Consider the following 25,828-nt stretch of genomic DNA (forward strand, 5'->3'; position numbering starts at 1 on the left):
TCATATCACCAAGTTCATAGTAAAAGTTCAATAAACAACATCATTCCAAGTTCAATGAGTTCATAAAACATACCTCAATAAGTTCATAAAACAAAGTTCATCAAGTTCATAAAACAATGTTCATGCCCTTGAGTCCTATGACTTGATTTTGTAAATTCATGTGCTAATTCAATGAAAAATCTGAATAAAATACCAACAGTGACCAAATCGTATAAAAATTTACATGGAATTACATGCATGGAGTTAATATACACCCAAGATGTAATATAAATGGTTTTTTTCATTTGAAAACAAAAAAAGTGAAGAAGAATAAGGTCTAAAACTCGGTTTAGAATTCGTATAAATATGCATGCTTCTTTTCACTCTTAGTTAGGTTTGATCCCAGATTTTCAACATTTCTAACACATGTAATGTGTTATGGTGAGAATACACAAACACCAAAAGGGAAGAAAGGATTTTTATCCATTGGAGGGCATATAATCCGAAGACCAAAGAAGAACATGAAGAAGATCGAAGAAGTGAAGTTGTAAACAAGGAAAGGTTGTTGTGTTCATTACCTTGATTTCGACTCTTGGATGAAGTGTAACGCCCGTGTTTCTAGGCTAGACATTAATGATGATGTAATAGTCTAGGTTAACATTTGTAAACCGTTGTGAAATAATAAAAATGTATTATTCGAATGTTATGTGTTTTATGCTTAATTATGTAACTTAAATGAATTAAGAAAAAGAATAAGCGTAATAATAATATATTAGATAAACCTGATATCTATGAAAGAAGTTGTGTAACTTATGATTTTCAATTTCAGTTTCTGTTTTTTACTTTTGATTTTAATCTTTCTTAATACATTGATTCTGATAATTTGATTTCACACATCCTTAAAAATATCAATCTTTTATTCGTTTTAATTTGATTTTGCTTACCGATTTAATTTATGATTTATGATTCGACTTAATTTGATTCCGGATTCATGTAAATTTTAACATTCATTACTATTTTTTTTAACTCTTTTCATCTTAGTTTTATGATAAAAAATTTAATTTACGTGTTTTCTTTCTGATTTTTTGTATATAATTTGAATAGTCAACATCGCAAGTTTTGAAATCCTTATTATTAGAGCCTAGAAAAAAAAATTGTTATTCTTGTTGTTGGAAAAGGATTGTAAAAATTATTCAACATCATAAGTTCACAACCAAGGGTTTTCATTTCATTTACTTTTTTTTCATTTTTTTTAAGTTTAAAAGAATAAATGTTGCTTAGAAAACATTTTTTCTGGTAGTAAGTAAAGAAAAAAAATGAACTAATACTATTATAAAAACGATGTAAGAAGAAATTGATGACAACGATCCATTTAATAAATACAAAAAACTCAGTCTCCTTTACTATTTTTTACCGTAAAAACATCTACAACCCAAAAAAATTTCAGAAAATATTTCTTACACCATTTTGATGTGAGTCATCTTCAACCCCTTTCCATTTGTCACACTATTTTTGTGTAAATCAATAAGATACCATCCAATTTGGTGTTATATTATTCATTTACATTAAAATTGTGCAAACCTTTCATGTATGTGCCACTTTTATTCCTCCTTTTTTGATCTTTATTCAATTATATTCATATATTAACTTTATATTAATTAATTATAATTATAAAAGTTAATTTGTATTTATTTTATATATTAAATTGATATTAATTTGTCATAAATATAAAACTTGATTTTAATAACTTATTTAATTAACAAATGACATTTTAATAAAATAACATATTTTGATTCAGGAATATACAAATAATTAATTTTGTTATAACTTTGTAATAAATGTATTTTATAAAGTTTTTACAAAAAATGATGTACATAAATACATTAAGAACTAATTAGTTGAAAGGTACGTTTAACAAATCCATATATATATATATATATATATATATATATATATATATATATATATATATATATATATATATATATATATATATATATATATATATATATATATTATGGAATATTCTTTTCACTGTAAAAAGTTATATATGATCTTATTTTTTATTTTGTCTGGGTCTCAAATCGGATTGGAAAGTTACTGGGAAGAACATGTCTTCAAGTAAAAGGTGCAAAATTGTGCAATATCTTAGCTAATTAGGTTCTGTACGATTTGTTTAATTTGGATTGGAAGGGTGGGTGTATAGATCTCATGAGCATTTTTCTATGTTTTCTTCAATGTTTTAAAAACCGGTTTTTTAGTTGAACCGGTATAATGACCGATTCACGGTTTAACCAATTCGACCGCCGGATGAACCGGTTTCTATATTTTTCATGTTTTTTTTTTTTTTTTCTTCACATACATACATATAAAAATTATGAATTTGATTTTTATATGTTCAAACATTAAAAATACACATAAAAATAAGTTGTAGATGAATCCAAATACATTAAATTAACGCATAACTATAGGTTTTAGTGTTTTATATCAATCCATATACGTCAAAAAAAAAGTATAATACCGAAACAAAAAATAGTTTTTGATGAATACAAACACATCAAAAGAATCTATAACATTTACCATATGTTTTTATTTAGAGAAAACTAAATAGATTTGAAAAAAATCACCAAAGTTTATAATATAAATGGTTTTTTTTTCATGCGTTTTTATTCGGTTTAACCGGTTTATTTTGACCGGTTCAACCGGTTTTTTCTAAAAACCGGCCGGTTCAATCCGGTTTAGAAATCAATGTAAAACCGATAATAGTTGAACCGCTCTCTCTCCCGGTTCCCGATCCAACCGGTTCGACCGGTCGGTTCAAACCGGTTTTTTAATGAAAACTTAATCTATCCTCCCTAGCATCTCACTACCTAGTTAGTGGCTTTTTAATGAAATTACGCCTTTAAATAAAAACCAAAAATGGTATATGTGATGATAATCACCACTAGTTTATAGATAGAATGGATTTTCTTAAATTTCAATTAGGAATGAATTGTGAGTGCTACAATCTGGAATGGTCACTAATCCTTTAAAAATAGTATTTATGAAAAATATGTAGACAAAAAGTGTAGGGCCAGACGTTCTTGTTACTTAATATGAAGTTGCCTTTAATATTTTCTGTTGTGAAAGAAGAAGTGACATATAATATTTTAACATAGCCATTTATGAAGTATAAAAGTGGCAGAAAGAGGCCCAATTCAAACCGTCATAATTTTTGATAGTTAGAGTTTACAGGCCCAATTGATATAAACTGAAAGCTCTCAGTGAGCTAGATTTTTTTATTTTTGACCTCAATTTCAATTTCACCAAAATTTATAATACATTTTCATTTTCCTAGATTTGGCACACCTATCAAATTTAGCCCCTAAGGTCCTACCTATATAAATAGTTGAAAGTGAGCTACTGAGCTTTGCTAGTAATCTTGGAACCAATAAACATTATCCCTTTGTGATTTTCTAACATTCATTTTAACATTCATGATTTCTATCATCCTTGCTCGTAGGGAATTGGGCTCAAGACGAACCGAGTCCAATTTAGGCATTCTTGAAAAGTTGTCATCCCTTCCTGAATGCCATGTTTTGCCATGTAATGTCGGGATTGGGTCTCGGCTCTTCAGAGATGTGCATATTATCGACATCGACCCAAATTGTGGGTCCATTAATTATTGGCATAATTGACTCCGCATCTGATGGTGGGGTATTTCGAGACGTGCATTATCCACTCTGACCTAAATTCGGATACGACGTACATTATCATGTCACGTTTTCTGAAAGTAAAGTGATTATGCATTTTGAGAAAAAGAACAATAACCTAAAATAGACAGACAAATGCTACCGTTCACTTTGATGACCTAATCCCTTATTATTCTAGTTAAAATGAACTTTATTTACGACATTCTATGGAATCATAGGGTTTTTTTTTTTTTATTAGACTAATTAGTTCACATTTAGTTAAAAAAAAATTATATAAATTTCGTGGTGTACTTATATTAAGCGATAGAAAAAACAGTTACTCAACATTTATATTAATTTAAAGAACAAAAGGTCTCTGATAATAATAAAATCTATATCAATATACCTGTTAAAAGTATATGTTTATGAGCAAGATTAACATTGAGAAAGGGTTGCTTTACTTGAGTCATAACTCTAAAACTGTAAAGTTAAAAGTGTTTTAGTGTTTTTTAGTTTTGGGTGTATTGTGTATTATCTTAATAGTGCAGGTACCGGAGCTAATTTAAAAGAACTTGGAAGCATGCGCGGATCTATATATTACGGGTTTGGTTTAATGGGTTGAATCGGATGTATATATGTGGTTAATGTTTAGATTAGGATATGAATGTGTAAGCGTACACTTAATCGAGTCTCTTCATTCTCTCATCTTCGTCTTCTTCAGATTAGGGTTTTAGTTAAATCTAGTCTCTTTTGTTCTGATTAAATGTTTAGTTGGAAAACTCTGTAATCTGTTCTTGTTGTCTATTTTGTTTTAGGGTGAGTGTTATGCAGTGAGGTTTTGATTTGTAGGTTTCCTGAAAACCAACTGGATCTTATTAATAAAAGATCTTTTGATGTTGTGATAGATTTGTTGTTTGAGTTTTTATCATGGTATCAGAGCGGGGTTATTCCTGCGTCGTTCGTTGATTTCTCGTTTTTTAGTTAGGGTTTTCAGATCTGTTCGTTGATTTCTCATTTTTGAGTTAGGGTTTTCAGATCTCGTTTTTTGTTCTTGAGTTTTCTTGGTAGTTTTGTGTCCTCTGTTCGATCGGTTGCTTCAACTTGTTGACTTAAGGTGGATTTCACGTTGTTCATAAAAACGACGGTTTAAACTCACTCAGACACTGTCAATGTTAAGAGTAAACGATCGCTTGACTGTAACGTTAGGGTTAACTTCTTGTTTTTTGACACCCAACGTCAAGCGACGGTCAACGTTAAGATTGCAAACGGTGCAATCTGAGGTGTTTGGTGGTTTCTGGCATTTGAATGCCTGTCTTCTTCAGTGTTAGATTCTATTTGTGTAGATCTAACGGTAAACTACATTGCAGCTTGCGGAGCGTTATTGGTGGAGGTCTGTAAGTATTCGCACGCTTGTTCTTTGTTTGTTCAGGTTATTTTCTTGGGTGCTTATGTGTTATTGTTTGTTCATCTTGCTGTGTTGTGACTCTTACAGTTTTTGTTATTGAAGTTGTGGTCTTGTGATTACACTAGCTTGTCTGCTTCTTGAAAGAGGTTAGAATCTGGTTTAGTTTAGTCATATTCAAGAGAACACAACTTTGATTTTCTGTAAACTGTATCAGTCATGGTTGGGGAAACTCCATCTGGATCTGTATCTAAAAGTCCAGAACGATATGATTTTGATGATCCATAATTTTTACATCCTTCTAATAATGGTGTTGTTTATGTTATTAGTTGTAAACTGACTTGAACTGAGAATTATAGAATATGGAAAATTTCTATGACTAGGGCCTTGAAGAGAAGGAATAAGTTAGGTTTTGTTGATAAAACTTTTTCTAAACCTAGTGAGGATGAAACTAAAATTCATAAATGGGAACGTGTTAATGCTGTTGTATGTTCTTGGATTCTTGGTTCTATTTTTGAATCTTTATATGCTAATCATGCCTGTAGTGATAATGCTTCTGACATCTGGTCTGAGTTAAGTGAAACTTACTCTAAGGATGATGGTTCTGTTATTTTCAATGTACACCAAAAAATAAATTCACTTCCTCAGAATGGTTTGTCTGTCTCTGAGTATTACAGTAAGCTTGATGCTTTGTGGAAAGAGTTTGAAGGATTAATTAACCTGTCTGAGTGTACATGTGAAGCCTCAACTGATTTTGTTAACCATTCAAAATTAATGAAACTTATGCAGTTTTTGTCTGGGTTAGATGATACATTCAGTCAGGTTAAAAGTCACATTTTGTTAACAGAACCCCTCCCTAATGTGAAAACTGCTTTTTCTATTGTTTCTCGTGAAGAATCACATCAGAACGGAGGTTCTGTTTCACAAACTTCTACTAAGTCTCAAGCTACTGCTTTTGTTGGTAAATTTAATGATCAAAAACGAAATAAGTTTCGTGGAAATTCTAATCTTCAGTGTAAAAATTGTGGTCTTAAGGGACATACTATCGAAAGGTGTTATAAGCTCATTGGTTTTCCTAAAGATTTTAAGTTCAAAAATGAATCTCAAAATCCTAATAAGACACTTTCTTCTAATAATTCAATGTCTTCTAATAATTCAATTTCTTCTGATTTGGATGTTAAGACTAACAATTCGTCTGAAAAGTTTTTTCTCGCAAGTGAACAATATAACAAGTTTCTCAGTCTTATTAATGAGAAGTCTTCAACAAGTGAAGTATCTGCAAATATGGCAGGTATTTGTTGTAGTTCTTCTGTGTCTACTAATAATAAATGGATTGTTGATTCGGGTGCAAATCATCATATGACCAAAAATGATTTTAAGCTTAATAATATTGTTGATGTTTCAAAACTTGATCTTAGAGTGGATCGTCCTAACGGATCATCTGCTAGGATTAATAAAATTAAAAATATGAGACTGTCTAATTCGGTTGTTTTATTTGATGTTTTTGTTGTTCTTGAATTCAATGTAAACTTTCTTTCTGTTCACAAACTTTGTAAGGATAATAAATGTCAGCTTGTGTTTGATGAATTTAAATGTGTTGTTCAAGATTCACAATCCAAGGTGACTGTGGGGACTGGTAGTGAATCAGGAGGGTTATATTATCTTGAGGACTCTTACTCTTCAGGTAATATGGCTTCTCTGAGTAGGATTGATTGTTATGTTTCCAAAGTAACTTGGCATAATAGGTTGGGTCATCCTGCTATTCAGTCTTTAAATTCTCTTAAACATGTTTGGTCTTTTGGAACTGAGTCTCTTCCTCCTTGTGATGTCTGTCACAAAGCTAAGCAGTCTAGGAATTCTTTTCATTTGAGTGAGCATGAGAGTACTTCTGTAGGTGATTTAGTACATATAGATGTTTGGGGTCCTTATAGAGTTGCTACCACTGATGGTTTCAAATACTTTCTAACTATTGTTGATGACTTCACCAGAGGTGTTTGGGTATATTTGTTAAAATCTAAAACTGAAGTTTTTTATTGGTTTTCTGTGTTTTATAATTTTTTGAAAAATCATTTTAATTCAAGTCTTAAGGTTGTTAGATCTGATAATGGTACTGAGTTTGTTAATTCACAGTTTAAAGATTTCTTTGATAAAAATGGCATTTTACATCAAACTACTTGTACTTATACTCCACAACAGAATGATGTTGTGGAGAGGAAGCATAGACATCTCTTAAATGTAGCCAGGTCTCTTTTATTCCAATCTGGATTACCTCTTAATTTTTGGGGTAAGTCAATTTTGACTGCTGTGTTTTTAATAAATAGGCTTCCTACATCAGTCTTAAAAGGGAAGTCTCCTTTTGAAATGATTTACAAGTGTTTACCTAAATTTGAGAATTTGAGAGTATTTGGATGTTTATGTTTTTCTGTTAAGCAAAATATTTCGGATAAGTTTTTTGAAAGATCTGAAAAATGTATTTTTATTGGTTATTCTAATGAAAAGAAAGGCTATAAGTTGTATAATCTTGATAATTCTTCTGTTTTCTTTTCCAGGGATGTAGTGTTTTATGAGGATGTGTTTCCATATAAAATGAAGAAGGATTTAATTAATGAAAATTTGTTTTCATTTTTTAATGATTCTATTGTTAATGACTTGATGCCTTCTAGTCCCTATGATGAAATTCTTCAATCATCCTATATGGATGAAGTTCTGAAACTCCTGAGATTAGCCACCAGACTGATGGTGCTAGTGCAGCTTTTTCTCCTGAGGCTGCTAGTGATAGTAGCCAGGATGGCATGGCACAAGTGTCTCAGTCTTAGGAGGTTGGTTCAGGTATTTTTGATAATTCTGATGGAAATGTTTTTGAAAGTACTGAACCATCTGGTAGTAGTCCTGTTAGAAGGTCTAATAGAGAATCCATGATGCCACTTAGATTTAGTGATTATGTTGTTGAGGGAAAATATAAATATGGTATTGGAAAAACTATAAATTATGCAAGATTAAGTGCTGAAAATTTTTGTTTTGTTTCAAACTTAAATAAAACAGTTGAACCTAAGAATTTTTTTGAAGCTTCTACTGATTCAAATTGGATAACTGCAATGTATGAGGAAATGGAAGCTTTATATCGAAATAAAACATGGGAAATTACAAATTTACTCTCTAATCGTAAACCCATTGGGTGTAAGTGGGTGTATAAAATTAAATACAAATCTAATGGTGAAGTAGAAAGGTATAAAGCTAGACTTGTAGCTAAAGGATATAGTCAAAAAGAAGGTATAGATTACGAGGAGACTTTTTCTCCTGTAGCTAAAATGGTTACTGTTAGGGTTGTTGTTTCTTTAGCTGTCAATTATTCCTAGAAATTGTTTCAACATGATGTTAATAATGCTTTTCTTTATGGGAATCTTGATGAGGATGTTTATATGAGTCTTCCTCAAGGGTATCACACTCCTGGTGATACTCGTGTTTGTAAATTGTTAAAATCATTATATGGTTTGAAGCAGGCGCCTATGAAATGGAATGAAAAGATGTGTTCTTCTTTGCTTGAATTTGGTTTTGTTCAAAGCAGAAATGATTACTCATTATTTGTTAGAAATACAGGTGGTACTATTGTTATTTTACTTGTATATGTTGATGATATTGTTATAACAGGAAATTGTGAGCTTGAAATTACTAAAGTAAAAGATTTCCTAAAGTCTAAATATTTGAGTAAAGACTTAGGGAAGTTAAAGTTCTTTTTAGGAATTGAGGTGTTTGATAAAGATGATGGAATTTGTCTATCTCAACGTAAATATTGTTTGGAATTAATTCATGAATTTGGGAAATTAGCTTGTAAACCAGTTAAAACTCCTTTAGATTTGAATTTTAATATATCTGGAAAAGGAATTGATGAAAAGGATTTTTTACTGAGTAATATAACCGAATATCAAAAACTTATAGGCAAGCTGATTTATTTAACCATAACTAGACTTGATATTTCCTTTACTATTCAAACTCTCAGTCAATTTATGCATTCTCCAAGAAAATATCATTTGGATATTGCTATGCGTGTGTTAAGATATCTAAAACAAAATCTAGGTAGAGGTATTAGTTTTTTAAAAAATCAAAAGCCTAGTTTGTGTGCATATGTAGATGCTGATTGGGCTAAATGTATTACATCCAGGAGATCTGTTACTGGTTATTGTGTGTATTTTGGAGATTCATTAATTTCTTTGAAAAGTAAAAAACAAGATACTATTTCCAGGTCCTCTACAGAATCTGAATATAGCGCTTTGGCTTCAGTTACTTGTAAAATTATGTGGATTATAAAACTTTATTATGATTTGGGAGTTAAAAATATGTTTCCAGTAAATGTTTTTTGTGGTATTGATTCTGCTATTAATTTGGCTCTTAATCCTGTGTTTCATGAAAAAACTAAACATTTTGAAGTTGATGTTCATTTTGTTTGAGATAGAGTGTCAAAAGGAATTTTAAAAATTGTTAAAATAAAATCAGAACTGCAAAGGGCTGATATTTTTACTTAAGCTTTGTCTTCAAAACAACATGATGTTGTGATTGAATGTTTAGTTGGATAACTCTGTAATCTATTCTTGTTGTCTATTTTGTTTGAGGGTGAGTGTTATGTAGTGAGGTTTTGATTTGTAAGTTTCCTGAAAACCAACTGGATCTTATTAATAAAAGATCTGTTGATGTTGTGATAGATTTGTTGTTTGAGTTTTTATCAATACCATTACTAGTTTAAAATATTGTGGAACTCCTTTCTTCAAGGATGCGTGGAAATGAAGCAAGGATTTGTTATTCCCATTGTAACTATCCCTCAATTAAATGGATTATTTTCTAAATAGGATATTCCAAGTATTCGTAATGCGTTTAATTTGGATCATCTTAGCCACATTATCCGTTTACCAAGAAGCTTTCAACCGCCTACTAGACGTCAAGAAGGAAAGGGGGAGGAATTAGGAATGTTACATATACAGCTAAACTGACAAAAATGAAAATAAAAATCTTGATCAGAAATTCCTGGAACTTAGAAACAAAGTATATCTTTCTTAAATTCCTATATATGTATATACATCAAGCATCAGTTAGCTAGCTCTTTTCGTACTACATTTAGTAGAATATTCATTTCTATGGTTTCCCAATATGCAATGGAAATCTCCTGCGGACGCGATGCCTTGGGTGGGATTGTATGTTTGCTTAGCATCTCTGGTTTGCACTCTAGCAATGGCAGCCGATGCCTTCCAATGCTTTTGGCAATGGAAACTCTGGTTTCCATGTAGATTTTTCACAATTAACGCTGCTTCTATCACACTGATAGCAATTGCAATTAAGCTACCAGTGGACCTAGACACTGACATGTCTGACACAGTTTATATGATCGCAAAGTCTGCAAGCATCATTTTCTTGGTGACCATGGTAGCCAACTTTCTCCCATCTTTAGGGCTTATTGATGACAAGGAACTTCTAATGAACATGCTAGCCTTTGGGATACTCATAATCACCAGTAGTGTAAATGTTTGGATCCAATTTAGTACTATCGGGCCTTTCACAACCCCAATACAATTGCTAATATTGATACTTCCGCTTCCATGGCCATTTTCAGTAGCTATGATAGTTCCAGCATCTAGAAGAAGTTTACAACACCACTACGAGAAGTTGCACGGATTGGCTTCAGATCCTCAAGAGATAAACTTCTCTGGCAAGAGACTCATTCGGTATGTTAAAGAGTATTGGATGATGGCAGAGATTGGTAACTCCCAATTTGTAATTGCATGTTCACCGGTCTCTTCTACTTTCGGGGTCATATGCTTACTTCTTGCTTGTGTTTCATGTTTTATTTTGGTGACCCTGTTTAATGATTTATCCAACTTCTAATATGGAAATTCAGATTATAAGTGGTCCATCAACATGATTGTTACCTTGCAATTAATTGGGGCAATAATTGGTAGTATAGCACCAATTTTGAGATGTTTGACTGCCATCAGTCATTTCAACCTCTCAATAAAATGGAGCAAGAACCATATAAATGTGTTCAGAGTGGAGAAACAATGGATCGAAAGGCTTCAGCTGTGGAAACACAGCCATGCCAATTCACATATTGCAGGCTGCCATTGCACAAAGGTTTTCCGCAAAATCAGAAACATAATTTTGAACTTTTGTATCGCACTTCAGATATTGGTCGTTGTTATATGTAACACAATATGTCTCATTCCCAGATCTCTTTTGATCTTATTCTCTTAGTTTTACTATTTATGCAAGTCATTATTGAAGTGATTTAAAGAAGAACCGAATGTATCTAATAGCAATGTCATATTAGATGTAGAAGAATATAGTGCTTATGTCATACAAATTGAAGCCGACACAAAGCTTTCAAAGAGAATATTAAGAAGAACACTCAACTCCATAATTCGACTTCTTCATGAGGATGAAGAGAAAGAGCCAAGAAATCTTACGAAGCTTCTCAAGAAATCTACAGGATTCTACGGAGTGGTAGAGTTCGACAATGACCAAGTCCCACGTTTACATCAAGAAGAAATGCAGAACTGCTGGAGCCTAGTAACAGTAACATTAACAGCCATTGCCCTTGCACTTCCTAAAATTGCAAAGTGCCATGTCAAGGGGTTACTTGCTGGTATGAGGGAAGGTCTCGAGTTTGTAACACATATTGAAGAAAGCCTCAATGAAAATGGTGACTACGTAAAAGCTAGAAAAGCAGCAAGACGTGTGTGGACAAACGTTGAATTATACTGTAGGTGGCTACAAATTGATCTTCAAAAGAAGGCCCCTAAAGGAAAAACATCAAAGGAGATTCTTCAATGGTTGGGTGATGAAGCAGCAAAAGTTGTGATACAGTTTAAGACTAGGAAAAATTTAAGTATTGATCACTCACTTCGTAAGTTCATTGCTGCAAGTTCCATGTATAAGATCAGCCAAACCGTACTGCTTCACTGCAGTGAGCAAGAAAGTTGGCCAATAGATGAGGAATTGTTCGAGTTTATATCAACCATAAATCGCAGATCTGCTATGTGCTTGCTTTACCAACTTGCCACGTGTCATAACTATGAAGTGTCATGAAGATGCAATAGAGAAAAGGGAAGAGAGCATCTGAATTGCAGCTAAGCTCCTTGGTAGATCGAGAAAGATCCTGAAAATACTTAAAGGACTCCAACTTCCCAACATAGACATGGACTCGATGGGGTACATTGATAAGTGGCATACATTACGAATGAGTCAGATACCCAATGGTTCAATCAGGTTTCAACCAGCTTCTTCAAGTTCTAATGAATCTTTGGTATTAACTATTATTTGAGGTAAGTCATCTTTAGTGTGTACTCAAGAAATCTACTGAGGTTTCTTATCGTTTAGCATATCTATTGATTATATTGCACGTGAGCATCATGTGAACTTATGACACATCATGTAACGTCCTAAAAATATTGAGTAAAAATTTCTTCTAATTAATTTAAAATCATTTATTCATTATCCCAAAAGACGATCATAGTAAAAGTATTCTCAAAACATCATTGTAAAATCATAAACAATTATTGCAGAATAAATCTTCAGGGGATACAATGTGATCAAGTTGGACCTTCCTTTTGAAATCAGTAGTACCTGAAAACATTTTAAATATAAAACATAAGCAGGAACCTTAGTGAGTTCCCCAAAATACCCTACACCATACATACATATTAGCTCGAAGCTGTACATATCTATTTCACCCCCGTATCTATTTCACCCCTGAGTCTATTTCAACTCAATCGTTATTTTCCAACAGTACGGGTCTGTTTCATCCTCGAGTCTATTTCAACTCAATCAGTACTTTTCAAACCGAACGGGTCTATTTCACACCACATACAATCATCATACAATCATATCAGTAAGAGTCGCAAAGACAACAAGCACATATAGGCATATTAGCAAGTGTCCCAAAGACAACTATCATCCTACAACATAATCCAATGTATCAACATTGATGCCTTCGACCCACGAGTATAGTGAAGAGACTCACCTCGATCGGTAAATGAAGGTAAATATCCCAACTCAACAAGCCCAAATACCAAGATAACTCCTCACTTGGGAAAAAGACAATTTAACCTTCTAAGTCCTCAACCAACAACCCCTCACAGTTGACCAAAAGTCAAACTAGTTAAAAAGTCAACGATCAATGTTTCGTTGACTTACGTGCGGCGTACACCTAGCTCTGCGTACGGCGTAGAGCCTTATCTAGAAAACAGGTGAAAATCAGGCTACGTTGGGCACCCATATTACAACCGCGTACAGTACCTATTGCCAAACTTCATTTTAAGCACTTAAAACATTACGACCTTTCACTCAAAGCTCACATATGGCTCTAATAGCTTCATAATGGATAACGTTTTCAACTTTATCCATTTGGATGGTCCAAACAAATAAGATCTAGTCTCTAAGTCTTAAAGGGACCAAAAAGGCATCTTTCTTAAGTTAATTCATTTTATCCAAGTCTCCAACCTTCATATCTTAATCAATATAATTTTTAGATGGATAAAGTTTCTAACTTTATCCATAACAAGGTTACAAACTTTCAAGATCTAAAATTTATGCATTAAAATGACCAAAAATGGTAACACAACTTGCATGGCTTAATGAACAAGCACTAAAGCACAACTTTTCAAGTCCAATAAGTCCCAAGAGTGTTCCATATAGATCAAAATGTGTTGGAGTTCCTACAACTCCCAAAATACAAGCTCAAGGGAACAAAAAGTGGCAAATATGAAAAATAACTAGATCTATGAAACAAATGAGCAAGTTAGAAGCTTTTTACACACAATGGTCTAGGAATGGAGATCTATACTTGAACCCTTCTTTTATACACTTTTCCACCAAATTGCTCTTCAAGATTCAACCATCTAAGGGAGAAATAAGCTCATAAATGATGTCAAGGCTCAAAAACAAGTAAGAGGACCTAGGGTTTCTCAAGGAATATTCATAGGTGATGGAGGTTGGTCATGAGACGATTTCCCATAAGTTAGAGCCATTAAATAAGGCTTAAAACCAAATAATGATGGATTTGATCTACTGTGATTACGCCTTGCATAGCATAACCTACACCATATGTAGGTTATTAAACCTGCATCCAATATTTTAGCATTTACGACCTGCATAATTTTCCTACGCCCTATATAACTTTCTTACACCCTACGTAGGACAAAACCTCCAATTTCCACTTCAACTTTAAACAACCATAACTTCTTCATTTTAACTCCGTTTTTGGCATTCTTTATATGCACATAAAATTATTGAAAAGCCCCATGATATGTGCATAATTAGTTCATTATTTAGTACATATTCTTAATCATTTTTAATTAATTATGTGAATAATGTGGACAAAAGGTACTTAAAATGTTTTGAATTTTGTTTTCAGTCCAGAAGATATGCTTGGAAGTAAAAGGAAGCAAGGAGAAGCAATTGAAGATCAAAGAATTAAAATAAGAGACAAAAGACCACCTACTCGGCGAGTAGACGACTCTACTCGGCGAGTACACGAGGATGTTCCAGAAGATAGCTACGATACCTGATTCAAGACGGATAACTATGCACCTACTCGGCGAGTTGGTCCTGCTACTCGCCGAGTACACCCTGTTTTGAGATATCTATAAAAACCGAATCTTTATCGAATGGGACAACATTCCTGGCGATTTTTGAAGGTCAAGCTGCGATTAAGAGCCCTAGAGGACGCTGAGGAACCCTAAGCTTCAATCTTTTGAAGAATTCAAGCAATTAGGTTAATCCTACCACTTAGATTTAAGAATTGAATATGTTTGATCTAGAAAACCTTGTTTTTATGTTTGTTTCTACTGCAACTATGAACTAAATTCGTTTTTGTTTCTGTTTGGGGAATACCAAGGAACTCCTATGGTTTAATTATTAGTTTTTGTTTGATTGTTTATTGGTGATTTATTAAATTAAGTTTGTTAAAGAACCTTATGCATTAATCACTACTATTTTCTGTTAATTGGAAGACAATTAAGCTGTATGAACATCTCTTAGTTGTTAACCTCATATGTCTATGTGAACACTAAACCATATGCTTAGAAGTAATGATTATGAAACTAAGATTAATAAGACAATAGGAAGATTAATGTGTGAGCTTGTTTGAGAAACCATCAAACAAAAGGTTAATTGAATTAATAACTTAATTGACCATTACAAATCTTATTTAATCCAAACCATTAATCTAGGGAATTAATTAGTTTAAACACTTGATCACCGCTTAAATTAGTTAATTGTCTAAGGGTTAGGAGTAATGAACATGAACCTAACCATTATAATTGGTAACCAATAGCAATTAATCTATCATAAATACAAATAACCATAGGAGTGAATTGGTTGAACCTAAATAGAAACATCTTTATCAAACTTGGTGAATAGTTGTTGCTTTAGTTATTTAGTTAATTTAGTGTGCCTAAGTTTCTAGTCTTGCAAAACTAGAAGAAACCCCTTTTACTTTTATTATTTGTTTTAGTTAAAATTAGTTATTAGTTTAATTTCCCGTTCCCTGAGTTCGACACCTTACTTCCTAATCTATACCACTAAAAGACAGGTTCACTGCCTTTGTGTGTTAAATTTATTAATTAAAAGTAAGGATAAAACAAGTGCATTTCACACACATCAAGTTTTTGGCGCCGTTGCCGGGGAACGGTTCTAAATAGTTAATTTTATTTGCTAATTGTTATCATATATTTTTATTTTTTTTATATATTTTAGTTTTTATTTATTATGTATTTTCCAAATCTCGATGCTTTTGATGCTTTTCTTGAGGAAGTAGTACAGGTAAATGAGCAAGAAGATGAGGACTATGACTCAGATGATGATTTGAAGAAATTTGGAAGATGGTTAGATAACTTCTTGACTAACGAACAAGAACAATCTGAGTCACAAGAACTAAAGTTACAAGATGAAGAATTTAATACAGAAAGAGATTTGGAGGAGCTGGAAAGGTTGCTAGCAGAGAGGTCAGACGAAGAACAAGAACAAGCTGAATTGCAGGAACCAAGTTGTGGTTCGACTATTACCACGATGTGGCCCCCTGTTCTTTCGGTTTGTGTTTCGAAGCATGGGGTGACGATTCCAACTTTGGAAAAAGTTCTGAAGCGCGATCCATTTCTGATTAGTACCCGACCGGTCCCAACCCTTGTCAGAATTCTTGGGTTTTATGAATTCAAGCTCGTTTGTCCAATTTTTGAAGCAAAGAGTCGAATTTTACAATTTGGTCCAAAGAAGATATTCAATGCAACAGATGGATTGACATTGAGTTTATTGGAAGTTTATTAAGTTGGGAGTCCAGCTCACGACTCGCACAAAAAGAAGCGCTTGCGGGAGGCAACCCGTCATTAGATTTGAAGCTTAGGATTGCATGTGAGGGTCTAGAGTCAAGGCTGACGAAGCGAGAAATCGAGTCTAGGCGAGAGAGGATACGAAGTTTTGAGTCAAGCTATGAGTCCAATTGATAGAAGGGTTTTAGAGTGTTTATTCCTTAAAGAAAAATGAGGGAAATTATTAGTTTATATAACCCCCATACATCAAAAACGGACTTGGGCAGAATTTTTTTTTTGTCACACAGCGGTCTACTCGCCGAGTGCATCTTATGGACTCGCCGAGTCCATGTGAAAATTCATGATTATTCTGCCATTTACGCTTCAACTCGGCGAGTCTACATACTTACTCAATGAGTCACTCATTCTTCTTACTTTTGAGCTGAAGATTTGATGACATTCGATATGGGCATTGGTTCTATTCTCTGAAGATCATTTTCTGAGCATTTCCAAGAGTTTTTCCCTTATATTTGGAGCTTTTATAAAGACTGTACCACACGAGATTTTGACACCCAAGACATGGATGAGTTGTTCAATGTCTAAAGTCAATTGAAGATGGAGCTGAAGAGAAGAGATATCAACCTCACCACTACTATCCCAGGGGAGTTTGTTCCAATTCTCTCTTTATTTTATTTTTCTTTATCATGCATAGCATGCAATGGGGACATTGCATAAATTAAGTGTGGGGTAGGGGGTTGTTTGGTTACACTAGTTAATTTTTAAAATATTGCATTAAAATTGTTAGGGCTAATTTAGAAAATTTTGGTAAAGTAATTAGGAATCATGCTAGTATTATATTTGATAATTGCATGAAAACCCAAATGTTTAGTTGAGCCTATATACATTCTAGTGAATTTGTGGCTTCCTTATTCTAGTGAAATCATGGGACAAAAACACGACCTCGCTTAGTTTGAAGGATGCAATATGTTTAGCATCGTGTACCAGAAATGTATCCAGGAAAATTATTATCTTTAGCCAATAAAGGTTGAAGTTGAGCGCCCTTGCTTAAGCATGTAGGTTATGAGTGAAAAAAAAAGTGAGTTACATGTAAAAAAAAAAGAGAGAATTACTAGAAAAGTTGTAAGAATTTTGGAGCAAATAAAGTGAAGATCTAAAGATCAAAATTCCAAGAAATCCAAAAAGTTGAAGATACCAAAAATCGAACAATAAAGGTGGTGATTTCAAAAAGATCAAAGCAAATATCAAAGAAGAGAAGAATTCAGAAGAGCTCCATAGTGGTATCAAAAAGTTGTAATTCTAGATTATGTATGCTTGGGTTGCTCAATTAAAAATACCTTGAGGGTAAAGAGGTTTTCTGCGGATGGATTCGGAGGGTTGCATAAAATGAGCATAGTTCGGGGTGAGTGGGCAAATGTTTATGACGATTGTGAGTATTTGAAGTATGGGGGTTTTTAGGAAAATTTTAGACACAAATGCATGCGTTGCGGTCTAGTCATAATGGCTGGGTTAGATTGGAGTTATTATATGTGATTCTAATATGCTTAAAATTTAGTTTTGCTTGGGGGCAAGCAAAAGTCAAGTGTGGGGTATTTTGATATGTGCATAATTAGTTAATTATTTAGTACATATTCTTAATCATTTTTAATTAATTATGTGAATAATGTGGACAAAAGGTACTTAAAATGTTTTCAATTTTGTTTTCAGTCCAGAAGATATGCTTGGAAGTAAAAGGAAGCAAGGAGAAGCAATTGAAGATCAAAGAATTAAAATAAGAGACAAAAGACCACCTACTCGGCGAGTAGACGACTCTACTCGGCGAGTACACGAGGATGTTCCAGAAGATAGCTACGATTCCTGATTCAAGACGGATAACTATGCACCTACTCGGCGAGTTGGTCCTGCTACTCGCCGAGTACACCATGTTTTGAGATATCTATAAAAACCGAATCTTTATCGAATGGGACACCATTCCTGGCGATTTTTGAAGGTCAAGCTGCAATTAAGAGCCCTAGAGGACACTGAGGAACCCTAAGCTTCAATCTTTTGAAGAATTCAAGCAATTAGGTTAATCCTACCACTTAGATTTAAGAATTGAATATGTTTGATCTAGAAAACCTTGTTTTTATGTTTGTTTCTACTGCAACTATGAACTAAATTCGTTTTTGTTTCTGTTTGGGGAATACCAAGGAACTCCTATGGTTTAATTATTAGTTTTTGTTTGATTGTTTATTGGTGATTTATTAAATTAAGTTTGTTAAAGAACCTTATGCATTTATCACTACTATTTTCTGTTAATTGGAAGACAATTAGGCTGTATGAACATCTCTTAGTTGTTAATCTCATATGTCTATGTGAACACTAAACCATATGCTTAGAAGTAATGATTATGAAACTAAGATTAATAAGACAATAGGAAGATTAATGTGTGAGCTTGTTTGAGAAACCATCAAACAAAAGGTTAATTGAATTAATAACTTAATTGACCATTACAAATCTTATTTAATCCAAACCATTAATCTAGGGAATTAATTAGTTTAAACACTTGATCATCGCTTAAATTAGTTAATTGTCTAAGGGTTAGGAGTAATGAACATGAACCTAACCATTATAATTGGTAACCAATAGCAATTAATCTATCATAAATACAAATAACCATAGGAGTGAATTGGTTGAACCTAAATAGAAACATCTTTATCAAACTTGGTGAATAGTTGTTGCTTTAGTTATTTAGTTAATTTAGTGTGCCTAAGTTTCTAGTCTTGCAAAACTAGAAGAAACCCCTTTTACTTTTATTATTTGTTTTAGTTAAAATTAGCTATTAGTTTAATTTCCCGTTCCCTGAGTTCGACACCTTACTTCCTAATCTATACCACTAAAAGACAAGTTCACTGCCTTTGTGTGTTAAATTTATTAATTAAAAGTAGGGATAAAACAAGTGCATTTCACACACATCACCCCATAATTCTTTCTAATTACTTTTGAATTAAAACATATCGAACTGAAATCCTTAATTAATGAAAGAAGTCTGAAACATCACTTTTCCCATTTTACCCATTGACTCCAAAAAGCAATCCAAAGGCTTGGATCATATAAGCAACATTATCATCATACAATAGGGTCTAAACACTATTACCTTGAAGCCCAAGACCTTTACTTGATCAATTTATCGTCCACAATCCCGAAATAAGAATCATCTCGAAATAGGATGTTACACATCATCAAGTAATTATTGATTCAGCTAGAAGTTAGTTAGATGGTTAGTTGTTTGTTAGTTGTTAAGAAGAAAAAAATGGAAATGTAGTTTCTAATATAAATACTTCTTCAATCAATAAAAAGATCAATGATCTAATTACATGAAATTGATTCTCTCTCGCTCTTACACTACCTTAATCTGTTCTATCTAGTTAGAATGGTATCAGGCAATTGATTCATAACACTTCTTCAATCATGAATTTGAGTCATGTTATCGATCATCATTCCCATTCTACTTCTTTTAATAATTTTGTTCTGAATTGAAAAGACCATGATCCAAATATGTTTTTGGTATCCACTCATCTTTCTTGTAATGAGTATTACATGTAGCGGAAATATTCACTTAAAATTACAGTAGGAGCAAAGAAGAAAGTTGGATTCATTCATGGAATTACTAAGAAGCTTGATTCAGAAGGAAATGTGTAACAGCCCGAAATCCAGGTATTCTTCTTTTGGCTTTACATATTGGTTAAGTTAGTGATTTAGGGTTTTCATGGTAGGCGAGTACGCTGGGCGTACAAGGTGTACGCTGCGCGTAATCGCGTGCCTCATATTGGACGCGTTTCCCCTCAGGTACGCGAGGCGTACCCAAGGTTACGCACGGCGTAACTTATTCAGACCCAAACCCTAAATTCCTTTGATGGGGCTATAAAAGGAACATGTGGCTGGTCTTCTCAGCCACCATCCCTCAGAGTGAAACCCTAAAAAGAGTGTACCCTCGTTCTTAGGCCATTGTGTGTGTATTCTAAGCTTGGTGGTGCCATTTCAAGGTTGTATAGAAGGAGAAGAGCTTGTTGGAGAGGCTAGAAGTGGTGCTCAAGTGTAGATCTGAACTTTGCAAGGGCTAAAGCTTCATTTCCAGGTATAAAGTTCGGATCTTGTCACTTGGTTCATGTTGTATGCTTAAAAGGTTATGTTCTAGGGTTTAAGTCCCAAAGGTGGAGACTTTTGTGCAAATGGCCTCCATAAGCTTAGATACTTCATATTTTTGATCTATTAGAGTTGTAGACTCATAAAAATGGCATCTTGGACGTGGGGATTTCACCATGCATGAGATGTAAGTCCTTGAGTTTGAATAAAAGGTTGTATTGTGATGTTGGAGCCTTTACAGCCGTGCCAAGGCTTAAAGGTCTCGACTTTATGGGTTTAGACACATTAGAAGAGTCGGATCTGGAAATGGAAGTAATGGCTTAACCGATTAAGACCACAAATGGAGAGTGGCTGATTTTGGGTGTTACGTTGGGCGTAACTTCCAGTACGCGCAGCGTACTGGGTGGAGACCCCGATCAGGGAGGGGTTGGCGACGTACGCCTCGCGTACATCTAGAGTACGCCCCACGTACTCTCAGGGTTTGACTTTTGTTGACTTTTAGGGTTTTGGTCAACTTGAGGACTTTAGGTCAAGGAAGGGTAAAATGGTCGTTTACCCTCTGAGGAATGATGATAAGGAGTAAAGCTCTAAGTGGTGGAAGTCCTTGTGTAATAAATGATATTTTTATGCTTAGGCGAGGTTGAGCCGTCGTTCGGGGTCGGTGTTAGCAAGGACACGAGATCTTAGACTTTCCACGAGGTGAGTCTTCTCACTATACTATACCCGGAAAGGTTTGACTGTGTGACCAGAAGGTCGGATTTGGTTTGAGATATATGTGTTATGTGTGAGAAGTTAATCGTTATATGTACCATGTATGATATGCTTGATATGGGCCGGAAGGCGAATATGTTATGGGCCAGAAGGCGTTGTAATGAGGACCATAAGGTTGGCGTGGGTAGGACGGGAAGGTTTACCTAGTCGGGACGGAAGTCCCCTAAGACACATGGACCGGAAGGTCAGGGCCTGGAAAGGCGTATGTGCGTAGGTTGTATTTTGGGGAACTCACTAAGCATTTATGCTTACAGTTGTTGTGATATGTGTTTCAGGTACCAGCGAGGACCGTGGGAAGGCGCCGGCGTGATCTGTACACACTGATGGGGGATTTATGATCTTGGGATTTATATGATTTGTATTATGACATGATACATTGGATCTTTATGACTTATTTTGGATGGAAATATATTTTTAAGAAATGAAAAATTTGTTTTAAAATTTCCGTTGTTACAAGTTGGTATCAGAGCTTTGGTTTGAGGGATTCGGGTACACATTCGGGCGTAACTGAACTCAAACCGAGGATTTGAGAAAATCTTTCAAAAACAAAAGAATAAAATTTTTTATAAAGGATTTTGTGGTAACCAAGGATGAAGCAGTGTGTACGATCAGCCAGCGCCCGAACGGTAAAAATCCCTAAAATACCCTTACAATATGTGTTATGAGATATGATATGATATGATATGATATGATATGAAATGCATGCTAGAAGACTAGGTATCCATATTAGGACTAGAGTGGCCTGATTTGTGATGCCTTAGTCTAGGGAAATCTGTTGCTATGAGATGCTTTGAGAGTGAGCGGGTAGCTAGTGCATGGCAAGAATAGAGTACTCAGAATTCGGGATTTGGGGAGGAGGACTTGGGGTGAATGCTGATGCGGTGTAGTCGGTAGTATTGGGCCCGTACTACTGAAGACACCGGGTCAGTGGGCAACCCAAGTAAGAATCCCTGGGTATCGTAGACTGAGTAGGGTTGCGTTATCGAGTGCGATTGTGCTCGATAGAGTCTCTGATATTTCTATGTTGTATTTCAGAGGCATCATGGTTGGACCACGCCACAGACCTAGTTCGATCAATGTGAGTGACGAGGAGATTCGTTAGATGATTCATGAGGAGGTGGCTGCAGCGATCCGGGCTGAGATTCCGGAGATGTTTGGGTCTATTAAGACCACTCTGATGGAGACATTTGATGAGCGGTACGCCGCGTTGACTCAGGCTGCAGCCGCTGCAGCTACCGCAGCTGTGGCCGCTGCCAGACCACAGGGAGGTGACTCGTTGCTGTTCCGGGAGTTCAGCAACACGAAGCCACCTGAGTTTGACGGGACGCAGGATCCGATCACTGCGATGAGATGGATTGTTGATATCGAGGGATGCTTCTACACTTGTTCATGTCCGGAGCATTTGAGGGTACGATTCGCCTTGAACCAGCTCCGCCTGATAGCAAAGGATTGGTGGAAGTTCGTGACGGCGAACTTCACTCTGGCAGAGGTTTCAGCTGTGACATGGGAGAGATTTACCACCATGTTCAGAGACGAGTACGTTCCCCCGGTGGAGAGGGAACGGTTAGTTCAGGAGTTCTTGACCCTCAAGTAGGGTAATGATTCTTTCACGGTGATCACGCGGAAGTTTCATGAGAGGGCGATGTTCTGCCCCGAGCAGGTGTCCACAGAGCAGGCTCGAATGAGCCGGTATTTGGGTGTGTTGAGGAGGGATCTCCGGGAGTTCGTATTGAACTCGACATATTAGACTTTTGTTGAGCTTCAGGAAAATGCCAGGAAGCGCGAGATCGAGTTGGAGACCCAGGCCAGGGAGGAGGCCGAGTCTCAACGGGTGGATCGGCGGCCGGCTTAGTCTCAGCCGGCAGCCAAGCGGACTAAGTCCGCCGATTCGAGGACGGGAGGTTATGCTCACGAGGGGACATGTCAATCAGGTGCTTGCTACAAGTGTGGCAAGGAGGGGCACATTGCTAGGGATTGCCCCAAGGGGTTTATGGTTTGCTTTCATTGCAACTAGACCGGCCATCGGAAGGCCAAGTGCCCTCAGCTTCTCCAGGGATCTGCACCAGCTGCTAGGGCTACTGAGACTCGACCAGTGAAGGCCGAGGCCCCGAGGGCTCGTGGGAGAGCTTTCCAGTTGACTGCGGAGGAGGTCCGCGTGGCGCCTGATGTTGTGGCTGATGTTGTGGCTGGTATGTATTCTTTCATGTATTTATTATTCTTTTATGAGATGTTATGCTTATTTCATGATATGCGTAGGTACTTTCCTTGTGAATTCTATACCTGCTTTAGTGTTATTTGACTCGGGTGCGAGTCGGTCTTTCGTATCTCTAGCTTTTAGTCAGCACCTCGGTACTGATCGGGAAGTGATGAGTCGACCTCTGAGGGTTTTCATAGCTGATGAGAAAGTGATATATGCCGCAGACGTGATTCGAGGATGTGTGCTCGAGATTTTTGGTGTCAAATTCCCTATAGACTTGGTTCCTATAGCTATGGGGGATGTCTGCGTTATCGTGGGTATGGACTGGTTGAGTAAGTTTGGGGCAGTTATTAACTGCGAGAGACAACTGGTGACGATTCGAGACCCTAGTGGGGGAGTGCTTTCGGTGTATGGCGAGGGGACCCTGTGCGGGTCGGCGTTTTGTTTGGCTGCCAGGGCGAGGCAGAGTTTGCAGCAGGGCTGCAATGGATTCATAGCCTACGTGACGGATACTCGAGTGGCCGCGAGGAGGCCCAATTCGGTTCATGACGTTCCTGTTGTATGTGAGTTTTCGGATGTGTTCCCCGAAGAGTTACCAGGTGTGCCTCCGGAAAGGCAAGTGGAGTTCCGTATCGATTTGGTTCCGGGAGCTGTGCCCATTGCCAAGGCGCCTTATCGTCTCGCTCCATCAGAAATGTAGGAGTTATCCTCACAACTTCAGGAGCTGTTGGGGAAGGGGTTTATCCGGCTGAGTAGCTCACCTTGGGGACCGCCGATTTTGTTCGTCAAGAAAAAGGATGGTTCACACCGGATGTGTATCGATTACCGGGAGTTGAACAAGTTGACGGTTAAGAACCGTTATCCGTTACCTAGGATCGACTATCTGTTCGATTAGTTGCAGGGGGCATCTTGGTTCTCCAGGATAGACTTGAGGTCGGGTTATCATCAGATGAGGGTTCGGGATGAAGATATTCAGAAGACTGCTTTCAGAACTCGTTATGGACATTATGAGTTTGTGGTGATGCCTTTTGGGCTCACCAATGCCCCAGCTGCGTTCATGGATCTCATGAACAGGGTGTGCCGGCCGATGCTGGATCGGTCGGTGATCGTATTCATTGATGATATTCTAGTATATTCGAGGTCTAGGGAGCAACACGAGGAGCATTTGAGGGAGATTCTTGGAGTTCTGAGATCGGAGAGGCTGTATGCCAAATTCTCCAAGTGTGATTTCTGGTTACGAGAGGTCCAGTTCCTAGGGCACCTAATTAACCAGAAAGAGATTTTGGTCGATCCGGCCAAGATAGAGGCGGCGATGAGATGGGAAGTGCCGAGATCGCCCACCGAGATCAGGAGCTTTCTAGGTTTGGCTGGATATTATCGCAGGTTTATCAAGGATTTCTCCAAGATTGCCATGCCACTTACTAGGATGACCCGAAAGGGTGTTGCATTTTCGTGGGGACCGGAGCAGCAGTCCTCATTCGAGACCCTTCGTCAGAAATTGTGCGAGGCCCCGGTGCTTGCACTCCCGGAAGGGATGGAGGATTTTGTGGTGTACTGTGATGCATCTATATCGGGTTTAGGGGCGGTGCTTATGCAGAGGGGGCATGTGATAGCGTATGCTTCGAGGCAGTTGAAGCCTCATGAGTTGAGATATCCCACCCACGACCTGGAGTTGGGGGTTGTGGTGTTTGCCCTCAAGATCTGGCGGCATTATCTTTATGGGGTTCGGTGTACCATCTACACAGACCACAAGAGTCTGAAGTACTTGATGGATCAGCCAAACCTGAATATGCGACAGAGGAGATGGTTGGATGTGGTGAAGGATTACGATTGTGAGATCCTGTACCACCCGGGTAAGGCTAATGTGGTAGCCGACGCGTTGAGTCATAGGGCGGAAAGCGCCCCGATCCGAGATATTTGTATGAGGATGACGGTGATGACCCCGATTTTAGATACCATCCGAGGAGCTCAGGCTGAGGCTGTGAAACCAGAAAACCAGAAGAGGGAGCGGGTTGTAGGTTAGGTATCAGGATTCGTTACGGATGGTCGAGGAGTTATGACTTTTCAGGGTCGGATTTGGGTACCGTTTGTGGGCGGTACGCGTACTATTTTGATGGAGGAATCGCTTCGATCGAAATTCTCGATTCATCCCGGGGCTACGAAAATGTATTTGGACCTAAGGAAGGAGTATTGGTGGCCCTGTATGAAAAGGGATGTTGCATGGTTTGTTGAGAGATGCCTGACTTGTCGGCAGGTTAAGGCCGAGCACCAGCGTCCGCACGGTAAGTTGCAGTCGCTAGAGATTCCCGAATGGAAGTGGGAACAGATTACCATGGATTTTATCACCAAATTGCCACGGACTGCGAGGGGAGTCGAC

At 36.5% G+C, this 25,828-nt stretch overlaps 1 protein-coding gene across 1 annotated transcript; it reads left to right on the plus strand.

Moving 5' to 3' along the window:
* Nucleotides 1-10,272: 10,272 nt before the first annotated feature.
* LOC145055390 (uncharacterized) lies at nt 10,273-12,123 on the plus strand. Its single transcript, XM_079003702.1, has 2 exons — nt 10,273-10,798; nt 11,330-12,123. The coding sequence occupies exons 1-2, from the start codon at nt 10,273-10,275 to the stop codon at nt 12,121-12,123; spliced, it is 1,320 nt and encodes a 439-aa protein (XP_078859828.1).
* Nucleotides 12,124-25,828: the final 13,705 nt, after the last annotated feature.

This window comes from Lactuca serriola, chromosome 1, assembly GCF_051521515.1.
Source record: "Lactuca serriola cultivar US96UC23 chromosome 1, Lser_US96UC23_V15, whole genome shotgun sequence".
Lineage (NCBI taxonomy): Eukaryota > Viridiplantae > Streptophyta > Magnoliopsida > Asterales > Asteraceae > Lactuca > Lactuca serriola.

Excerpts from the sequence above, each read along its gene's own strand:
- LOC145055390 (XM_079003702.1), top strand. The coding sequence starts at position 10,273 with ATGGCAGCCGATGCCTTCCAATGCTTTTGGCAATGGAAACTCTGGTTT. Across the intron at positions 10,799-11,329 it reads TTGGATGATGGCAGAGATTG|AAGAACCGAATGTATCTAAT; the intron begins GTAACTCCCAAT and ends AGTGATTTAAAG.